General features: G+C 37.3%; 10 protein-coding genes across 10 annotated transcripts; 6 read left to right on the top strand and 4 right to left on the bottom strand.

The window, feature by feature from the left end:
• Positions 1-849: 849 nt before the first annotated feature.
• Positions 850-1,451, top strand: PHYBLDRAFT_94736 (hypothetical protein; the record flags this gene model as incomplete). Its single annotated transcript, XM_018443865.1, has 2 exons — positions 850-1,082; positions 1,328-1,451. Coding segments are annotated over 2 exons (357 nt in total), but the record flags the coding sequence as incomplete, so codon positions are not given.
• A 955-nt stretch (positions 1,452-2,406) lies between these two features.
• PHYBLDRAFT_132627 (hypothetical protein) lies at positions 2,407-3,878 on the top strand (the record flags this gene model as incomplete). The annotated part of the gene is made up of 2 exons (XM_018429507.1): positions 2,407-3,096; positions 3,865-3,878. The coding sequence occupies one exon, from the start codon at positions 2,407-2,409 to the stop codon at positions 2,791-2,793; it is 387 nt and encodes a 128-aa protein (XP_018293390.1). The 3' UTR covers positions 2,794-3,096; positions 3,865-3,878.
• Positions 3,879-3,941: 63 nt separating this feature from the next.
• PHYBLDRAFT_143605 (hypothetical protein) lies at positions 3,942-4,449 on the top strand (the record flags this gene model as incomplete). Its single annotated transcript, XM_018431026.1, has 3 exons — positions 3,942-4,005; positions 4,094-4,256; positions 4,350-4,449. 3 exons carry the CDS (start codon positions 3,942-3,944, stop codon positions 4,447-4,449), a joined length of 327 nt encoding a protein of 108 aa, XP_018293389.1.
• A 626-nt stretch (positions 4,450-5,075) lies between these two features.
• Positions 5,076-7,291, top strand: PHYBLDRAFT_143604 (hypothetical protein; the record flags this gene model as incomplete). The annotated part of the gene is made up of 2 exons (XM_018431025.1): positions 5,076-6,932; positions 7,034-7,291. The coding sequence occupies 2 exons, from the start codon at positions 5,076-5,078 to the stop codon at positions 7,289-7,291; spliced, it is 2,115 nt and encodes a 704-aa protein (XP_018293388.1).
• A 365-nt stretch (positions 7,292-7,656) lies between these two features.
• On the bottom strand, positions 7,657-8,823 carry PHYBLDRAFT_180770 (hypothetical protein; the record flags this gene model as incomplete). The annotated part of the gene is made up of 5 exons (XM_018438358.1): positions 8,454-8,823; positions 8,223-8,341; positions 8,036-8,155; positions 7,862-7,953; positions 7,657-7,707 (listed from the first exon to the last, which is right to left on the bottom strand). The coding sequence occupies exons 1-5, from the start codon at positions 8,705-8,707 to the stop codon at positions 7,657-7,659; spliced, it is 636 nt and encodes a 211-aa protein (XP_018293387.1). The 5' UTR covers positions 8,708-8,823.
• Positions 8,824-9,529: 706 nt separating this feature from the next.
• Positions 9,530-10,664, bottom strand: PHYBLDRAFT_143602 (hypothetical protein; the record flags this gene model as incomplete). Its single annotated transcript, XM_018431024.1, has 4 exons — positions 9,530-9,917; positions 10,010-10,101; positions 10,257-10,472; positions 10,581-10,664. 4 exons carry the CDS (start codon positions 10,662-10,664, stop codon positions 9,530-9,532), a joined length of 780 nt encoding a protein of 259 aa, XP_018293386.1.
• Positions 10,665-11,380: 716 nt separating this feature from the next.
• PHYBLDRAFT_143601 (hypothetical protein) lies at positions 11,381-11,908 on the top strand (the record flags this gene model as incomplete). Its single annotated transcript, XM_018431023.1, has 3 exons — positions 11,381-11,416; positions 11,464-11,769; positions 11,858-11,908. The coding sequence occupies 3 exons, from the start codon at positions 11,381-11,383 to the stop codon at positions 11,906-11,908; spliced, it is 393 nt and encodes a 130-aa protein (XP_018293385.1).
• Positions 11,909-13,444: 1,536 nt separating this feature from the next.
• On the bottom strand, positions 13,445-13,669 carry PHYBLDRAFT_20117 (basic-leucine zipper transcription factor; the record flags this gene model as incomplete). Its single annotated transcript, XM_018439729.1, has 1 exon — positions 13,445-13,669. A coding segment is annotated over one exon (225 nt), but the record flags the coding sequence as incomplete, so codon positions are not given.
• Positions 13,670-14,896: 1,227 nt separating this feature from the next.
• On the bottom strand, positions 14,897-15,903 carry PHYBLDRAFT_143599 (hypothetical protein; the record flags this gene model as incomplete). Its single annotated transcript, XM_018431022.1, has 4 exons — positions 14,897-15,069; positions 15,350-15,474; positions 15,595-15,670; positions 15,801-15,903. 4 exons carry the CDS (start codon positions 15,901-15,903, stop codon positions 14,897-14,899), a joined length of 477 nt encoding a protein of 158 aa, XP_018293383.1.
• Positions 15,904-18,919: 3,016 nt separating this feature from the next.
• On the top strand, positions 18,920-20,750 carry PHYBLDRAFT_64267 (hypothetical protein; the record flags this gene model as incomplete). The annotated part of the gene is made up of 4 exons (XM_018441265.1): positions 18,920-18,968; positions 19,050-19,156; positions 20,190-20,220; positions 20,623-20,750. The coding sequence occupies 4 exons, from the start codon at positions 18,920-18,922 to the stop codon at positions 20,748-20,750; spliced, it is 315 nt and encodes a 104-aa protein (XP_018293382.1).
• Between the last annotated feature and the right edge of the window lie 241 nt (positions 20,751-20,991).

Here is a 20,991-nt window from a genome sequence, read left to right as displayed (position 1 = left end):
ATATTAAAAATATTAAATATTAAATATTAAATATATATACAAATATATATATAAGGAAGAAGAGTAAGAAGAAGAAGAATAGAAAGTAAAAGAAGTTGTGAATTGTCTATGTATTTTTACACTTTCTTTTTTTTTCTCTCTCTCTCTCTCTCTCATTTGGCTTAATATTTCACTACCTTAATTGCTCATATAAAATATATATAATAAAATAAAATAAAATAAAAAATAAATTCGGTTGACTAAATCTTTGTTATCTGTATCACGAGAATTTCCTGATGTGTGAAGAGGAAGGAGAGTTGTATATTTTTTATATAAAGGACCCCCCCTCCCCTTGACCTTTTCACTTTCTTTTTGTACACTGCTTTGGTTTTTATCACTCTATTTTGTGTCCATTGTTGAATTTATTACGGTCATCTAATAAAATGTTGTATAATCAACAACCACCATAAAATCTAAAACAACCCCCCCTCCCATCCCTTCCTCTAACCCCTCCCTTGCTCTTTCTCTCATTCTCTTCTCCCTCGTGCAGGGCAAGCATATTGGGCAAGGAAACACAAACGTAGCACAATTGCCGGAGTCCAAAGCCATAAAAAAAAAAAAGAAAAAAAATTGAAGACAAACCCAACTACAGAGAGAGAGAAAGAGAGAGAGAGAAATCTGGTTACTTTTTTGTCTGGTTGTTTGATACTCAATACAATGGCTGTCACTGTTCCTTTACTCGAGTTCTGTGCTCCACCTGTACCTGGAGAAACTCACAAATATTATGGAAGTGCTCACAACAACTTCCTCAAACTACCTCAATTCACCGGCCTTCCCAAACCAGTAGTCGTGTCATCAAAGACAGGGGATCAGCAGCAAAAAACACTTCATGCCGTTGCATCTTCCGGCAATCTTGGAATGCTCAAACAAATCCTCAGTGTACTTCAAGACCCTCTCAAGGCAGTCAATGACCCCCATCCTTCTACCGGATTGACTCCACTTCATTTCGCTGCCTCCAGAGGCCATTTGGAAGTTGTTAAATGTTTATTAGAAGATTACGCTGTGTCAGTAGACTCGCGTGACAAGGAAGGCGAAGTAAGGGGGTCTTGATCTATTTTATTATTAATATTACAACTCATCTTTAATATCACAACAAATTATAGACCGCACTCTTGAAAGCTGCCTATGCTGGCCATTACCATGTAGTCCAATACCTACTGTCAAAAAATGCCAATATCCATCAAAAGGACAAAGATGGCTGGACTGCTCTTCACAACGCCTGTTCCCGTGGATATCTTCCGATCGTTCGCTTATTGGTCGAAAACAACGCTCGAGTTGATGCACGAAGCAAAATGAATCACACTCCACTGATTAACGCTGCTTCCAAAGGCTATATGTCTATCGTCGAGTACCTTTTGGATGAAGCACACGCCAACCCACTCTTGAAAAACAACTTTGGTGAGGCTGCATATGATGTAAGCGCAGCCGCAGGGGAATCTTACATTTGCGAAATGCTCGAAAGAGCGGGCCAGTCCGCCTGGCGTATGGAGGCTTCCCGGGGTGATACGTCGTTTGCTGCAAATTACGATCTACTCGAATTCCATGTCACCGTCATGGTTGTCTTGCACGAGAACCAGCGAGCAACCTCTCTATTAGGAATCTCACGCCCTCAGTTTAGTGCTCAGGCACTCACAAAATATGATACCCGTGGCCCATGGTCTCTCTATGGATCTGGCACACCTTGCTCAAAGAATGATGTCAGTCTTCCCAAAACATCCCAGAGTGGAATGCAGAAATGGTTCTGGTTGACAGATTGGCAGATCGATTACAGTGACCCACGCATCGATCCTACTTCTGGCTGGCAGTATGCTCGTTCGTTTGATGAGAACGGCGACGGCTGGACTCCGGTAGCACCAACGGCTGGTTTCAGCTGGGTCCGTCGTCGCAGATGGGTTAGAGTTATGAAACGCCGCATGGATCTTACAAACGGTGCACCTCCTACTGACGGCACCCTCGACAACGATTATCTCTACCAAGCCGAAGAAATTGTCCAGACCGCTAAATCCGATACCCCTGAAGTCCCCGATACCGTGGCAAGCACAATATCCCGTCTCACTCATGAAGTCCGTTCTTATGAAGAAGCTGTCCAACTCTTGCTTGCTGGAATCAAAAGTAAGTCTTTCTTATATATATATATATATTATCTTATAATTATTAAATATTTTAACCATCCGATTTACAGCCGATTATAACCAACATCGCAAGCACCAGGCTCTCATCTTACAGGCAACTTATTCTGGACGTATTGATCAGCTCACTGCACGTATATCTAGTCTAGCCCCAAAACTGGCTACCTCAATGCCTACCCATCAACAGCATCATCATGAAGAGCTTGCACGCGAACTCGGATTTGTGCAGCCAAAGGACATGACGAGTACCACTACATCCACAGCAATCGATGCCAACCCTTGGTCTCCTGACAATGGCGAGAATTGGCAGGAGCAGGAAGATGCAAGCCTTAATCAAGTTGATTTGGCTGGGCAGGCTGAGGACGGACCTCGCAGTTATGACTGGGAATCTGATATTGATGCTAGAGATTGTCGTAGATGTAGTCGTAAATTTGGATTCCTCGTTCGTCGCCACCATTGTCGTCGCTGTGGATTGATTGTGTGCGATAGATGCTCGAATTCGCGTGCCTATCTTTCACCCTCCCAAATTCTTCAAGACCCTAGTCTTCCTCAAGAATCACGCCAAGTACTTGCTTCGCAGCACCAGAGAGTCTGTGACAAGTGTTATGCTGATCTGGGCATATAACTTAACTACGGCCATTATTTATCACCTCCATTCCACTCTATGCACATTCCCCCTCCACACTTTATACTTACGCACACACGCACACACGCACACATAAACACACTAAACATACAGAAACTCCCGTACACACGCAGATACAACAGGTGCCCACAGAGCGGCCAATCGATTGGAAATATTTCCAATCGATTAAACTTTCAATCTCTTTTTGGTAACTTTTTTTTTAAAATACAAATTCGGTATTTTATACATGGCAATAAGTCAACGTTATAATAAATGCTATATACTCCAAAGGTTGAATTATGTTTAAAAGCATGTTAAATGATCGTTCTTTCTTTTGGGTCTATTAATCAGAAGGAACATAAAAATTAAAAAGATCTCAAAGATCCCAACAAAATAGAGAATTATATTTATTGACTTGAGTAGAAAGATACCAGTCTTCAAAGTCAACAAGAAGATGAAAATGAGATATGGCTGTAAGATACAAATTACTCTCGCACAGGGGGTCCTGATAGCAATCAAAATTATAACCACATGTGGTAATAAAATGAATTTTACACTGGCATGTAAGGGTACTTGTAAGAGGCAATGTAACCAATTACGATATTATTGCGAGAAAGGACGTTCAAGTTGTATTGTCTCTACGTCTAGGTTACTAGCTAGCGCAGATATTCTATCCTTAATGGAGGCGTGGTAACAAGGGACAGTAAACTACTTCAAGAGGATACGTTTTTGATACAATAGGTGTGCACTCCAATAGTTAGGGTGAGTCAAGTAATATTTAGTTGACTAGGCGTATGGTGACGATAATCAGCTGTCAAAATAATAAAATGAGAAAAGTGTTTTTAACGAGGCAAAAAGAGATACTTTACTCATCTTTACTAAACTCCCTCTGATATGACCTCCTCTGCCTCTTCCTCTCGCTCCTCCCATCTACACTTCGTTCTCCTTTTTTCTCTGATCTCATACTCCGAGGAGAGGCAGCCGCTAACCACTACGCACACCGTCTCAATGCCATTGATGTAAAAAAAAAGCTGGGTGAACCAATAACGTCTCAAATTCGTGATAAGAAAGTTAAAAAAAAAAGGCGTTGATTGCTGTGATGCTGACAGCTCTTTCTCGTTCTAAGTATGTACATTACCTTTTCTTTAATGCGATTAACAGCCACTGGTTTGTACAATCTTGTTGAGATTTTCCATCTACAATTTACTGATGGTGTGGAAAACCTGGCTTCTTATTGTACCCTGATGAATACTAAAGAAGTCATTAGCTATTAGCAACGTCTTTTGACGCTGCTGTAAAGAACTAGCCCATCCCAAGAAAATCGAAGCCAGATATGCCAAAACCTTGACGACCTTGAATGGCTTGATTGATGAAAAGAAAGACAGCTCTCGTATCTACGTCTTGCGTTATGGAAAACGAACACGCCTTTGTCATTTTCCTCTATTAGTATCCATCTCCATATGGTACTTCTCTCCCAGATTCAATGACTTTTTCATTATTATTTCCTTTAAAAAAATTGGATGAATAAAGAAATACATTTTCTTTTTTCTTTTTAGCCTACTTTATTCAAGTCATAACTTAGGATCTGACCTACAACACCAGCCGGTAGGTCAGGTATATGAGCTTTCTTTTTTCTTTGCTGGCATTGGCTCGTGAAGAGAAACTTCCTCAGAGCGCTTCTATTAGGGCATGCCCTTTGATGTGTAGATACTGTGAGGGTATAAACCTATTTGAAAGTGTATTAAGCGAAGATTCTTTCTTTTGGCTTTACTACTATTAGAGAACATGAAATATTCAACCTTTAACAGAACTTATGGTAGAATGTAGCACACTTTGTATTATTTGAAATACAAAAGCACCAACCTATAAAGCAAACAATACCCTGAAAGCAAGATATTTATAGGGAGATAAAAACGATTCTCAAAGGCTGTGCTGATACTAGTAAAAATATACTTCTATATTTGGGCATCAGAAATATTTTATACCTGCTCTCTAGCCAGGCAGAAATGCACGGACTTTAAACATATTGTTCCTTTTTTGAGAAAGTATACTTCTAAAAAAGGAACATTATTCTTATATCAATAAAGAATTCTCCTTTGATATAGCACTCCGTGAGCACCTTGTATATATATATATACATACACACCTGAAATGATAACAACAACAGGATACTTAAATAGGCAACACAAAAACAAGATTCGTTTGGCTTTTTTTTATGAGCAGAAAAAACGCAACATAACGTCGTTTTATTATATTTCACCCCTTTCTTTCTTTTTCATTAAATGTCTACCATGATTTATACCCCAACATCCTCTTGGTCTATGACCACTCGGACGGCGTCTCCAACTGTTCCTGTTCCGAGGATGGTTACAGTTCAATCTCTTCCTGAACCCCGCACACAGCTTCTGATTATTCAGGATAGTGACAGCGAATATGATAGCGAAAGTGAAAATGAAAATGAAAATGGAACTGAAAGTGAAAGTGAATGTGAAAGTGATGATTCTATTGAAAAGTCTGTTGAAACAGTAGCAATACCAGCATCTATTCCAACACCTGCACTGACACCAGAACCAGAACCACTATCAGAACCAGTGCAAATACAAACCCAAACCCAAACCCAAACACAAGTGCAAGCACAAATGCAAACTCAAACTCAAATGCAAACGCAAACGCAAACGCAAACGCAAACGCAAACGCAAACGCAAACGCAAACGCAAACGCAAACGCAAACGCAAACGCAAGCACAAACGCAAGCACAAGCACAAATGCCAGCACCAGTACCAGTACAAGTGGCAGTAAAAGAACAACTGCCAATAAGAGTATCATTCCCAACCCCTCAAATGTCTTTTTCGATGCCACTGCCAATTCCAGTACAGACAATGCCACAATTGCAAGAAAGAATAAGTACTCAAGAAAGGCCTGTAAAGCCCCTGCCGATGATCCCCGACCAACTACCCATTGTCGTCCCGACTCCGAGCTTCTCTTACCGCGCCCTAACACCCATCAGAGAAGATGTCGATGAAGACAACAAACACTTTACTGAGTCTACCATCGAAAGTTGTCGTAGTTCCGCACACACCGTATCTCGCAGTGTCTCAGAGGCAAGTATTCAGTACATACCAGACACACCATCCGAACAAAACATGCAATACAAGCCGCATGAGATAATCACCCGACAAGTCATCCCTCCTCAAGTCATACAAGAGCCTGTCATTTCTGCTCCACAAGAGCCCGCTCCCGTATCCCCGCAAGTTAGCCATCATATCCCTTCTCCAGATGAAAAGACAGAAGTCCACGAACCTGCACTAGTCCCAAGTACTGATGTACAAACCAACACCGTAGATAGTCAAGGCCATACCAGATCAAACGATGGCTGGAGATGGACTGCTCGCCCTGGTATGCCAAATCGACCTGACAGTGAAACAGTTGCTCTATTGACAGATATCCGACGTGAGATTGACGAAGTCAAGGTTAACCATCAAAGTACAATCGGGTCAGCCTCCAGTACCGCGTACACAGCCACTACTTCTGCTTCATCTACTGCCCATAGCACCATTTCTACTGTGACACGGTTGTGCCACTGTACAAAAGGCTCTACTCATCAATCTAACTGTCTTTTCCATACCACACCAGACCCACTGGCTTTCCCCTTGCCTCGTCTCAGTATCGAATCATTTAGTTTGACACACAACAAAGATGCTCTCAAGACATACCGCCGAATGGCTTCTAAAACCAATGACAGTACTGTTCAAATGACCTATTGTACCTATCTCACACAAGTCGCTAAGATTTACCATCACAAACCAGACGCGGTAAAGACACACCGTCGTCTCATAGAAGAAGTCGAGTACTGGGTCGAGCGCCTCGCAAAAGCCAATCTTCCTGATGCTTTGATTATAAAAGGACGCTGGCACCTCCAAGGCCCTTCCTCTGCCAGCACAGATTTACCAAGTGTGGGTCAAGCGTATCAGCGTGTACAGCTCACAAAGGCCTTTAAAGCATTCCAAGCTGCCGCAAAGGGTGGCTCTGCAGAAGCACATGTGGGTCTTGCTGAATACTGGAGAGCATGTCAGGACATCGACAAGTCTATAGAGTGTTACAAGGTTGCTGCCTCAAAAGGCCACACAACGGCCGCATATGTAAGAAATCACTAGAGTAATATATGAATTAAAGTATACTTATTAATGTAACTTCTTTCTTCTTCTTTTTCTTTCCCTTCTTTCCCTTGCTTCCTCAACAGACCCTTGCCAAGATATTTTTGTATGGTCAATATCGTCAACAGAAAGATTCTCGACTGGGACTTGAATATCTTCAGCAGGCCGCAGATGGCCGTGGACCTGACAGCGGCGAACCTGCTTACATGATTGGCTGCATATATAGTGGTCAACTTGATCTTGTAAACTTGGCCAGTGACCCTTTCCTTTCTCACCCACACCAAGAGCTTGCTCTCCACTATCGATCCAAAGCCCAAGCGTTGGGCCTTGCTACTCAAGATTAATCTACACAAATACCACTACCACCACTATTTCCCACCACATAACATAACATACAATAACATAACATAATACAATATAATACAATACCACGAAATAAAATACAAATGTTTTCCTCATATTTCCTTTCTTCCCTTTCCTTCCTCAGAAAGTTTTTTTTTTGTATAAAAAAGGGAAATAGGTTTTTTTTAATAAAGGAGCCGTGTTATGTTCAGTAAGAAGGAAAAGAATAAGAGATAAAGAGATAAAAAGCGAGATAGAGAGCGAGCATGGACAAAGGGGGGGGGAGAAGTAATGCAAAGGGTCAAAGGGGGAGAAAGGGTTGAGAGAATATAGTGAGGGGGGGGGGGGGATTAAAGGAATTATCGATTTATGAACCTGGTTTTGTCAATGCAAGAAGACGACGGTCGGTATAGCCAGACTAAAGAAGAAGAAAAGAACACCAAATATGCACATACACACACACATACACACACACATACATACATACATACATACATACATACATACACATAAGAAAAGGAACATATTATTTAACACTGTCTAATTGAATCACCCTTTAAACGCAAACTTACACTCAACAGGTCTTCTTCGCGAGGTACTCTCATCTGTAGCATACTAGGTCCCTTGAGGCTTTGTTTCAAGATGCGCTTCAAGGAATCATCTCCTACAGACAACATATCAGCATTGGTGTCTGCTGAAACGTTTGCTCTTTTTTACACACACAAAAATATTATTTTCAAACTTACTGTTTAACAAACACTTCCACAATCCATCGAATCCTTTGTATTGCAGCACCATACCCGAGATAGAGTGGTCGTTGAATGACACTCTCAACCACGTAATCAGCGGCTCAATCGTCGCATCGGCTACAGGTTTCCCACATCCGCCTTCTTTCAATACCTCTTTCTTTCTACTTAACTTGTGTGGACTTACGGGTTAGTTGGAAGTAAAGTGTCCGGTTGAACAACAGGTGTGTTACTTCGACAATTGTTCCATTTGTGGGGAGAGCAGTAGGTTGTGGTGGTTGTGGTGCCGGAATATCTGGTACAGTACTGTTATGTGATCACCGTTAGCCATTACATTTGTTCATCATTCTTTATTATCATTACTAATTTTTTTCTTCTTTTTTTTAAAATTCTTCTTTTTTTTTATTGTATCTTTTACCCATAAAGAGGTCCATCCTGAACACGCGAACTAGGGGATGGAGCTAATTGACTCTCCTGTTGTGGATGTGAAGGTACAGGTGGCACATAGGATGTGTCTGGAATTGTGAGAGGAATCTGACCCTGTCTTTGTTGTTGTTGCTGTTGTATGGCCTGACTGTTGACAAGAGCATTCATGCCTTCGATGAGCTTTCGCACTTCAGCCAAATCATGGGCTGCCGTATCGGACGCTCTGTCCATAGCCAGGTAGTTCATTAATCAAGTCTAGATTTCTTAGTTGTTGTTTGTCTAGCAAGCGTATCTGGGTCTCTTCTTCCTTCCTTCCTTCGTTCCTTTTCTTTTTTCTTTTTTTGGAGGTTCTCCAATTCCACAATAAAGCCGTCCAAGAGAAGAAGTATCAAACAAAAAGTCCCTTTATTTTTTTGTTATTTTTTGCCATACTTGGGTGTTTTTTTCAACTCCGAGGCCATATGGTCTCTCTTTTCAAAAAATTTTAACCTTTGTTTTAATTCCAAGTGGAGAGATTGAAGAGCTTATGAGAAGATGAAGTAAGTAGTTCGTTGATTAGCCTGATAAGAAAATTTTAAATATAAGCTAGTTAGACAACCATCGAGTTTTTCCTTTGAAAGTTTTTTTCTAAAAAAAGGCATGTTATTTATTGCGAGATTCTCATCATTAGAATTAACTCCTACAACCTCCATCGCTCAATTTAGTCATATAAATGTGAATTTAGGGTATAGTTTTTGCTTAAAATCGTATCCTATTGGGTCAAATATATTCACTAAGAGCTCAACTATATATATATATAAATATTTAATTTATTCTGAGGATATTCTTTAACTTCAAAAGCAAATAGTATGCTACATATATGTGGATACTGCTTTTACTTTAATTGAAGTAAAAAAAATAGGCTAAAATAGACACACATTCATATATAAAGCTCTGTATAAGCTCAAAAAGCTTAAATATTATAGAGGACTTGTGGTTTATTATATACTTTTATACATGCTTTTTTTAATATAATGATATGAAAAATTATTTTACTACTACTATTATTATGATTATTATTTATTGGCTTCAACTGTCCTCTTGATGTACAGTGTGGTGGGAGAGAGCTCGTAAGAGAAGGAAAGGATCAATTGACTCTGGCCATGCAAGTTTCTTGGCCGCCTCTTTCATAACCAAATCTCCAAATTCGCCTTCTGCTTTTTGTACTTTATCAATCGTACTTAGCACATAAGGTAGGATACTTATCTCAGCCAAGAGATCCTCCTTGACTGGTAGACTTGGAAGGTCCTCCTCATCAATACACTGGTGCATAAAAGCCTGTTGATCAGGATCCAATAAGTCCAGATGATCATCAAGTTCAAATGGCGGTGGGTTCATCACCGTGTCTTGTGCAATAGCATGTTCATGATAAACCTCAAACATACATTGTTTTCTCTCTTCTTTTTCTTGCTTCAAACTTAATTTTTTTTAAAAAAAAAGAAATAAAGCGATTGTAAGAAATATAGCTGTATGCCTGTATTCACAAAGCATTCTTCTTTTATAAAATACCTTTCAAGTTCTTGTTGGAGGGTCTTGAGACGCTCTTTATTGATAAGATTTCGCGTATTTGGAGGTTTCTTTGCATTTTTTGGTCCTTGAATCTTTTTTTATTATTATTTAATTTAATTTATTAGAAAAAAATATACAAATACATTTACACACATACTATTATTAACATTAACATTATCATCATAATAATAGTTGTTGCTGTTGCTGTTACTGACATTTGAGCTATTTTAATGTAAAATTAACCTACATCACGCTGGTACCAACCAAGACCAATATTATCATGCACAAGTAGGTCAATGATTCGTTTCTGGCATTCAGCTACTTGTTTTTGTTTGCCTGTGAGTTTTTCTCCTTTCTGCTTTGTGTGTTCTGCGCACCAGATTATCAACTGTTTCCAGCGTAGAGCCCCAGGTAGGTCATTAGGAATCTTTGTGTAGTATAAATCTGGTGAAATCTCCGGAGGCTAATTATTATTATCATTATTATTATTTCTTTTGATGGACGGATGGATGGATGAATTGATTGAATAAATTAATGAATAAATGATTGTTGCATGGTGGTTTGGGATTACCTCTAGAGAGATGCGGTATGAAGGTTCAGCACGAAATGAAGGCTTGCCCACATAGGAAAAGTTGAAATCTAAAGAATTGTCCATAGCATTACTGAAAAAAAATAAGAAAGAAAGAGAGCTCTTTCCATCGGCTTACTCGAATTTTACTCTATTTGGAATATGAATATTATATATATATATATAATACTCTCTCTCTCTCCCACTCACACACACAAAAATACACTTGTAATTTTTCACTCAGGCACAGATATATATATATATATATGTATATGTATGTACTGCGTTTTGCATTTTACTAGTATAAATCTTTAATGAATACCTCTACGTGTCAATCAACATGTTACTTTATATTCGTATTAATATTTTTTATCATTACATAATGAGTTCATGCTTTTATATGTATGAACTTCTCCCTCTCCCCTAAACAATACTGGTTTGTCAGGCTGACTACATGATTAAAATAAAAACGCAAGGGTTAATAACTAAGACGAGTAAATGTCTAGCCAAGGTTATAATTGTTGAGTCGCGACTTGATTTTTCCCTTTTTATATAATAAAAGCAATGTCTCATCCTTTCTTACAATATATATATATATATATATTAATATTAAATACATCGTTAGTTGCTAGTTTCTTTCTTTCTTTCTTTCTTTCTTTCTTGCTAGCTTTGATGTTACACCAAGACGTTACTTGAACCGACTGTCAAAAAATTATATAATGCTCTAAAGCCAATTTATCCAAAAATAAACAAACATAAAGAGACCACTTTTATATATATATTATGTATCTATTTATTTAATCATGTCCACGCCTGCTGTCGCTCTACCTTCAAAAAAGGTGGGCATCTCAACCCCATCCACACCATCCACTCATTCCTCATCTAGACCTCATCTTCTCCGGCACTCGAGAGTTCTCTGGTGGAAGGCCTGCGCAAAGAAGCCTATAGTGAGCTGCACAGACAAGTAGAGCCCTACAACGATAAATTTGTGGCAAATATGCGGCACATAGAAGCCATTGAAGGTTCAGGAGTGCCTTTTCAGACCCTTTTCGGATCTCTTTCAAGTGACACCACTGGCAGCGAAAAGAGCAAACACAACCAAAATGTCGATACTTTGGAGGACCTTATTACAACCATTGGCAAGGGTAGTATCAAGGACTATAGTGTATTTACAGAATGGGAACTTTCAAAGGTAAGGTTCGGTAATACTACTACTAGTAGTGGAAGTAATCAAATATAAGTATATATATATATACATACACTAAAACACATCAAACAAGAACCCGCACATGGCGTACGATGATCAAGGAGAGTATGGTAATCTCTGGTAGCTAAATATCAAGGAGTATCTTTATAATTTTTATTCAAGTGATAATAATGATGATAGTAGTAGTAAAATTAATATAATAATAGTTTTCGTTAACATTTGTACATTATAAACCAACAATCATTAATATATGTATTTTTGTATGTATGTATTATGGTTTATTGCTTGTATTTTTTGATGCGTTTGTTTATTGCTTGGCAAACTCCAATTGTTATTTACAGGGAAGATAGAGATAAGAGGAGGTTGGTCGAAAGATAAAGAGAGAAGGAGGAGGAGGAAGAGGAAGAGGAAGAGGGGATATCTAAGAAAAATCTGTATGCAATGAGCCCATGAGATCCATCATGGCACCTAGACTAGGAGATCGTATAGGATTCCTTGTCTCTGGAGGAGATCCCATGAGGTGTTCATAAAGTGGATGAGATGCTTCTGATCCCGGTGCTTTTGATTCAGGCGAAGGCGAGAGACGGAAATGGCTTGGGTCAAGTGGTTGAAGAGTAGGCATTCCATGTGCCATCTGACGGAATACTTCTTCAGTCCAGTTGTGATTATTATCTTGATTGGAGGACCCCAAGGACTTCATCACCTCTTCTTCTTCTCGCTTCTTCTCCTCCTCTTTTGGGCCAACCTTGATTTCCGAAAGCCCCTTTAATCGTCTCCATTTGTTTGTTTTTGAAACATCATAATTGATCGCCAGGTACCAGAATTCACTAAAAAACTCAGGCGGCAATTCCCAGCTGTCACTCAACGTCGGGTCTCCGCCGTGGTACACCGCTCCGTTTAATAGCATCCCAAAGCATCTGTCATAGTCCATTTGGTCTCTAAAGATAATCATCCGGTCTCGCATGTGAGGTGTTGGGATCAAATCGATGCGCAGATCGTGCGGAATGGCCAATTGAAGAAGCGTCGGCTGCAGGCGCACGTCGGCTTTGTCTGTGTCTGTCAATGCACTCTGGACGCGCAACTGCAGCCTAATGCGTTGGATTGCGCTCAAACTAGAAGGAGGAGACGGCCGTGGCTCGGAACGGGCTCTTTCGTGTGTGTTATTATTGATATGCTGGTTAATGTTACTATTGATGCTTCTTTCGTCAGAAGGTTCTGATTTGACAGGACTGGTCATCGATGGCTCAGACTCGTCATCGACTGTCATGTCTTCGTCAAATACACTTGAACGCGATTGTCTCCATTCATCAGTATCATCCATAGACCCAGTTGATTCGTCATCATCGTCATCATTAAGGTTAATCTTTGTGCTCCTGGTGCTGCTATTGCTGTAGTTATTATGATTATTATGATTTTGATTTTGATTATTGTCGTTGGTATTGATATCTTCAAGTTCGTCTGAACGCGCGTTTGAAAAGTGCGAGGCCATTGTGGGCTTGAGATGAATGTTGTTGCGCGTATAAGCGTTCACGTAAGCTTCAATTGCATGAGGCGTCGTGTGCGCCATTTCTCCAAGGGCGTCTTCGCTCAAATAAGGAGAGTGCGTGGGAATTGAGATGTTGTAGTGGAGACAGACAAACTGCAGAGTCAAGACGACGCCCTTGAGATACCAGTTCTCCGCTCTAAAGGAATCTAACTTGGTTTTCATTGACGTGAGCTCCTGGACTGCGTGGTTCCGCTGTTCACGGAGACCGCGGATGGTGGTCTCGAGGTCTTTGAGGTGTCGTTCTTTGCGTTCTCGAAATGCCCGCTGGGCCGCCCTGTTTTGGGCTTTGCGGAGAGCTGGAGAAGCGGGGTTTGGCTTTCTTCCGGGCTTTTTGCGCATTTTGATCGGTTGGCCATGTTCATCTACAGGTGGTGTAGATTCGGGATTGATGTGCATATTGTTGACGTAGATGGCCTGTGGAAATTGAGGGTCTGCTGAAATGAAGTTACCCTGAAGGAATGGAAACGACTGATTCCCGATTGGCCATGAATGAATGTCGTCGGATTGATGCAACATGACTTGATCATGCTGTAAAAACCCGTTCATATTCGAGTAGGACATGATGAGGCGTGAGATTCAGAATGAAACAAAAGAAAATATTTATGTATTTATGTATTTATGTATGTTTTGAATAAGCAAGTTGAAATGAAAATGAAAAGAAAGGAAGAAAGGAATAAGAAAGCCGTGTGTCTTCTTTTTAAGAAGAACAAAGTAGTGAAGCAAGAGAGAGAGAGAGAGAGAGAGAGAGAGAGAGAGAGAGTAAGCGAAAGGTCAGGTCAGGTCAGGTCAGGCCAGGCCAGGTCAGTTACGGTCAGGTCAGGTAAGTTAAGGCAAGTTAAGTTAAGGTAAGGAAAGGGCAAGGAAACCACGGGACAGAGTATTAATTGCACGTGAATTCTGTTGTACCCCAGAATTACACATTATGAATGAGAATAACGGTCCATCAGAATTCTGGTTTTGTTGTTGTTGTTGTTGTTGTTGTTTTTCTTTTTTGTAACTGCTTCAGATTTAATACCATAGTAACCTACTTAATAGATATAAATATATATATATATACTGTCAAGTTGCTAGATTTAGTAGTATTTAACCGCAACCAATGCTTTTACATAAACCAAATTAAAAAGAAAATCATAAAAAGAAAATCCGGTAAAAGATAAAATCATTTATCCATATTTGCCATTTTTTTTTTAAAAAAAATAAGAATAATAAAAATAATACAAAATCGTTCACAGCTTTGCTTTATACGCCACCAAAGATATCTTTCTTTCAATTATAAAGCGCCTTATGTATTGTGTTTTGTTATTGCTATTATAATTATAATTATAATTATATATTATATTTTTCAACATCAGGTTGGACAAGCAGCTTGTTAGAGTTTAGAAACGAGACAGATTTATAAATTGGAACGATCAGACGGAATTTAAAAAACATAATATAAGAAGGAAATAGTAGAAGAAGAAGAAAAAAGAAAGAAAGAGAGAACAAGGAAACCATTGAGTTGGGTCCTGACCAAAGTAATAGATAAATGTAGAAAATGTAGAGATGCTATAATTGGAGAAGAGCTCGTTACTGGCTAGTAAGCCACCAGAGACCAGACACGGCGAGAGATCCCCACAGAGCCCAGTTTGTGTCTTGGCGAAGGCCATTTGAAGAAGGTGTGCTGGTTTTGGTATTAGCCAGCACATTGTTGGATGGTGTGGCTACTTTGGCACCCACAGGCGGCAGGGAGGAAGGTGGAGCTAAAGAGGGAGTGGTTAATATTAGTAAACCTATCCTTAAGCGATCTCTTTTTGTGTATATCTTTGATGTTCATATGTAGTGATTATGTGTAGTGTTTGTGTTTGTAAATAGTCTCTCTGTCTCTGTCTCTATAGATCTTATTTACTTGCACACACATACACACAATTACACATAGGTATTTATATACACAGATTTTACACACGGAAAAGAAACTCCTTGTTTCCATATTCTTGTTTCTACTCTTTCTTTTTTCTTGTTGGTATTAATTGCGAATATTACCTTGGGATACAGTCGAACCAGAGGGGTGAGGGGGACTTGGTGTGTTGACCTGGGTTGGACTGGCAGAAGGAAGGGGTGTAGCAATTGGCTGAGACCATGATCCAGTTGTTATTCCAGCAGAAGGCCTGTATAGAAAGAATAAAATAAAATAAAAGTTATTTATGTGTTGATTGTCATTATATTGCTTGGTTTCTAGATATCAAAAAATAAAAGATAAAACACACTGAAGGAGTATGTGTTCTTACCAGTTGTTACCGATACAATTCTGGTAGCACACCGTGTTCTCTTTACAAGCTGTGACACAGTTATTGCCGTCCGTAACTAGAAACAAAAAAATAAAAATAAAAATGAGTATTCTATATGTTTGTGTGCGTGTGCGCGCGTGTGCGTGTATATATATATGTGGGTTTGGTACGCCTAGTCAGCCGTGCCGTTCCGTTGGATAATTTACCACACTTGTTAAGGCATGTCTGATCAGTCGCGAGGCAGTTACACACAGCGGAGCAAGAAGCGGCAGAGAGGGCAAGTGAGAGTAGAACGGTAGTGAGCTTCATGGTAATCAACAACAACAACAACCAAAAAAAATAGTAATATATATATAAAATAGGTATAAATGGGATCTACATGAAAAATCCCAGTCTTTATATTACTTTCTTACCAAACTTTTAGGGGCAAAGTAGGGATAATATAGTAAAAGGTGCTTTGGTGGCCCTGACAAAGATATGTGTATGTATATATAAAATAAAAATACAAAAGGCCTATGATACTTGTGGCACGAATGCAGGCCAATGGAGGTGCAAAAAAAACAATAGCATATATATATATATTTAGAGAGAGAGAGACGGATCTTGCATGTGAAAGCGCACCATTCAATAGATCTTACTCTAACCCACGCGTAGCCCAGCCGTTTATTCCTATTCTTATTCTTATTTTGTTTTTAAAGAATAAGAATATCTGTTTTTATATTAAACACTTGTACACTTGTATATATATTCGTAGTACCCATAATCTGTGGGGCTTCTACAAATATTGTATACACCATCCTTATCTGACATCCCCAATTTTTGCTTCTTTTCTCTCTCTCTCTTTGATTTTCTTTTCTTATTTTCGATTCTATATATCTTTATTTATATTAATATAATATGTAGTCTAAAAAAGGCCCCCCTCTCCACTCCCCCTCCTTTACACCCAAGCAACCCTCCCTCTCCTCTATTCCTCCCTGTGTTTATATGTACTTATATATATATATATAAAGTGTGTGTGAGTGTGTGTAGTTTATATGTGTGTTTGTGTTACTAAAGAGAATTTTTGGTTATTGTTGAAGGAGACAAAAAAATTGTGACATACAAATGAATCTACAGATAGATAAATATATAGATCCACACATACATGTACATGTACATGTACATGTACATACATACATACGTACATACATATATACATATATACTTGAAATTCAAAGCACCGGTTTAAAATGGTTCAAAATTAGACATGTTATATTTTTCTTTTGAAACAATTTTTTAGAATTTTTTAAATGAACATAAAAAAAAAGTGAATGGTCTCACATAATTCACTTTGGTAACTGGAGACTTGGAGTGTCTTGTACTTGTGCTTGTGCCTGTACGTTTACAGATGATTAGATTGACGAGAATGTAAATAAAACAAGGTATATATGTATAATGTGTAAGTGTGATTTAGGTGCACAGTTTACTCCTGCAATTTTTTGTAGTATTATTATTTTGTATTTGTGCAGCAAAAGGAAAAGAGGAAATAGAAAGAAAGAAAAGATCGCCTAATAAAATGTAAGTATTCCAATGTGCCAACTACTGAATATCAAGTAGTTTATACCTTGATCTTCCTAATGGGATCAGCCCAATTATCGCACCTAATGTATATGTATATGTATATGTATATGTATATGTATATGTATGTATGCTATTTGTCTGTCTGTCTGTCTGTCTGTCTGTCTGTTTATTTATCTATCTATTATTTGAAGGAGAAATTTAAACAATGGAATACAAAAATATTTATATATATATGCAATATTCACAACATGTGTTATTATGTCTTTTTGATACGATCATGATGAAGATACTGTAGAGCATACGATCTCTAGATTGCAATTGCAATTGAAATTACTATTATCAGTATTATTATTATTTTCTTGCATTACAGCCAATTTATCTGACCAGACTATCATATTTATTTGTGTTTTATCATTATAAGCTTCAATATCACTTGAAAATTTTATAAGATGTAATAGATCCATTATTTCTACACTCAATCTGCTTGCCATTTCCGGCTATTGGTAATATATATATAGTATACAAGCAATATGTCCTATCGCGTTTTGAGAAATAAAGGAGCTCACTCTTGTAAACTGGCATTCAATAATCACTATATATAAAAGAGATTTATATATATTTAATGAAAAGTCAATTATCAAAAATAGCGAAAAATGGGATGATGTTTAAACTACAAAAAAAATTAATAGTAACATATAGAAAGAGCGGGTAAAGATCAAATACCTTTAAATTACAAGAGACCTATCTAAATACCAATATATATATATATATATATATATACCAACAATAGACTTGGTCTTCCAAGTATCATTTTTTTTTGGTTGGCGTGAATACATAGTGTCTTGGATCAATCCAATTTAATGGCCAAATTGCACAATTTTTTTTCTGTACATACATAGATGTATATGTATGCACTTACTACTATTGCTAGAACATCAAGAAAGCGACTTCTTTGAATTCCACAGTATATAATCTATTTTGATAGACATGCATCGCGCTCATTGTTCCTGCATGGTACTCTTACACTCCCAATGTAACAATTTCTCAATTCGATTCAATTCGATTCAATTCGACTCAATTGATCTTTCTCTTTAGTATACAGCAACTGTTATTTACAGGCTTGTTAATTTACTAGTGTATATTATTATAATTAAAATATATATGTATATATCTTTTTCTTTCTTGCTACCAAATTCAGTCGTAAAAAAAACAAGGGATTCTGCATTATACAAATGTAGTTTTTTTTTGTCAGGATTGTGCCTTTTTTCCGGGCTTGCGCGCAATCAAAAGGAATACAAATATAAAGGGATTCTTGATGGTGCATTAACTCAACTCAAATAAATTCAACTCAATTCAAGTCCTGTCACAAAATACCTGTGATGTTACGGCACGCGCACACAAAGAAGAAAAGAAAGAAAAAAGATAAGGGTCCAAACAAGGGGAGGCCATATAAAAGAAGAAATAAAGAATAAAAATGTCTCGACATATTTCTATTATATTTAGTATTCTACCTGCTTTTTTTTTCTTGATTTGGTTTGAGGTTTTTTTTTAAATTATTATCAGAGTAGTATGAAAATTCGATGATGGGTATAGTAATAGTAATAATATTAGTGAAATTTTAATTACTATTCTTCTCTTTTGATCAATAGTAAGAAGAGGGAGTCTCTGTGCACACAGAAAAGGACAATGCAGGAGAGTTGGTGATGAAAAAAGCGTACAAAAAGAAATAGTCTACACACTTGGTGTAAAATATATATATATATATATGAAAAAAGGAGAGGTGGCGCCGGTTTCTGCAAATAATATAAATAATAGTAATGTTCTCCGTCTAGTGTCAGAATACAACTCATTAAATAAATGAGGGTACTTTATTTTACTTTATTTTATTAATATAGAGGCACAATTCTGTATCTGTGCTCTTGTGAATGAGGAATACAATTGGGTCTGTGCTGGTGGTCCTAGGGCCCTAAGAAGAACTGTCTTGAAAATAACAATATTAATAGTAATATTAATAAATAAATAAATAAAACCCGCTTCTTCATTTTCAAGAATACAAGGACTCGTGCTAGATGTGTGGAACAGTACACACATACACACACACACACACAAACACATTTTGATTCTTGATTCTTGTTTTTTTTTGGTATTTGTACTATCTGAGGAGATCTTCAGATTTATGCACGTTTCTAATTTTTGTGCACTCTATGAATATTGTACTCTCAAAGGATCTATTGGTAACCCGAAAATATAAAAAAAAGCATTATCCTAAATTCAACAAATAATCCGAGCCACTACAAAGGAAAGAAGTATGTAAATATTAAAACATAGGGCGTGTAAAAGACTGTTTTTGGAGAGGTCCACATGGCATAAAGAAATCACGCATTATCAAAGAGCATATATATATATATATATATATCTTATTTTCATTTTGAATGCTGGTCCATTTAGGGTTCATTTTACATATTGAAACATTTAATAAGTTATATATTGTAGAATGTGATTTTTATTATTGTTTTACAGCATAAACCATAGGCACACATACACAAAAGAGAAGCAAAATTTTTTTTGGTCCGTTATTCTCCTGTGTGGTTATGGTATTTTATTTCAATCTTTTATTTCTATCACTCATGTTGGATCTTCAAATGTACCCAATTTGAACATCTTTGTGCACTCAACTTGACAGAACAGAATAAATCAAACAAATATATCTTTATTTTCTTTCATGCTTTAAACATTTATACCAGCTGCATATTTCTGCAAAAGGATAAAGATCTGTGGAGATCATTTGTTGCATATATATATAATAAGAGGCATGATAGTGCCACAATCTTTAGTCTATATTCTTGTTTTTGTTATGACTATCATTTTATACATCTTGAGTAGCAAAAGATATTCTATTCTTTAATAATTTATCTATTGATTAGTCTGTTTGACTGTCTGTTTGGTTGTAAAATTCATCGTTTTTCTCTATATCTTTATATATGTATATATTCATATGTATGTATATGTATACAGATAAATATAAATATAAATAGATAATGAGCGTACTGTGCATGCGGTATAAAGGTAAAGAACCAGATCTTCTAGATCCAAACTATAGCAATCTATAAACCAAGTATATACAGTACAGTGTCTCTGCATTATAATATATAATAAAACACATTCTTGTTTTTTTAAAGCAAGATAAATCATAAGAATAATCGGTTGTGAAGAGTTTATAAAAAAAAAAGGTATCCAATGACTTGCTTGACCTTATAAAAATGAGGAAAATTGTAACGATCAATATATCGTCCATTGCAATTGTGCTAAAAATCTTTAATAAAAATTAGTGTGGCTAATATTATTATTAAAAAGAGGGTACTTGATACTTGATACTGGATATTTTATATTTAGGGGTAAGTATATATTTATTTATCGTGGTTCAAGTAGATCAGAGCTATATGTTCTAATCTCAACTCACTTGTTCGTAGTATAGTCTTGAAAATGATCATTTGAAATGCTTTGGTATTAAATGGTATTACAGGAAACTCGTTCTGCATATATCACTGGTATTCTCTGTAGATAGAACATGTCACGACAGCAGAGTTGGATATTAAATACAGAAATAAATAAATGTCAAAGCCAAAATATTATCAGTAACACCATTATATATATATAAAAGAGAAAGAGAGAAAAGGGAGAAGATGCGTGTATGTATGTGAAAAGGGGATAAGGATAAAGTTTTTCCACACATTTCTTCTAATTAAATAAATAAATACTGTCAAGAAGTCTTCGTCCTTTTGATTCTAACCAGCACCCACTATTAGATAATGTATAAAAATACAGTTCCAAAAAAGA

Source organism: Phycomyces blakesleeanus, assembly GCF_001638985.1.
Source record: "Phycomyces blakesleeanus NRRL 1555(-) unplaced genomic scaffold PHYBLscaffold_7, whole genome shotgun sequence".
NCBI lineage: Eukaryota > Fungi > Mucoromycota > Mucoromycetes > Mucorales > Phycomycetaceae > Phycomyces > Phycomyces blakesleeanus.
The sequence above is the reverse complement of the archived record's forward strand: the minus strand, read 5'-3'. Positions and strand labels throughout refer to the sequence as shown.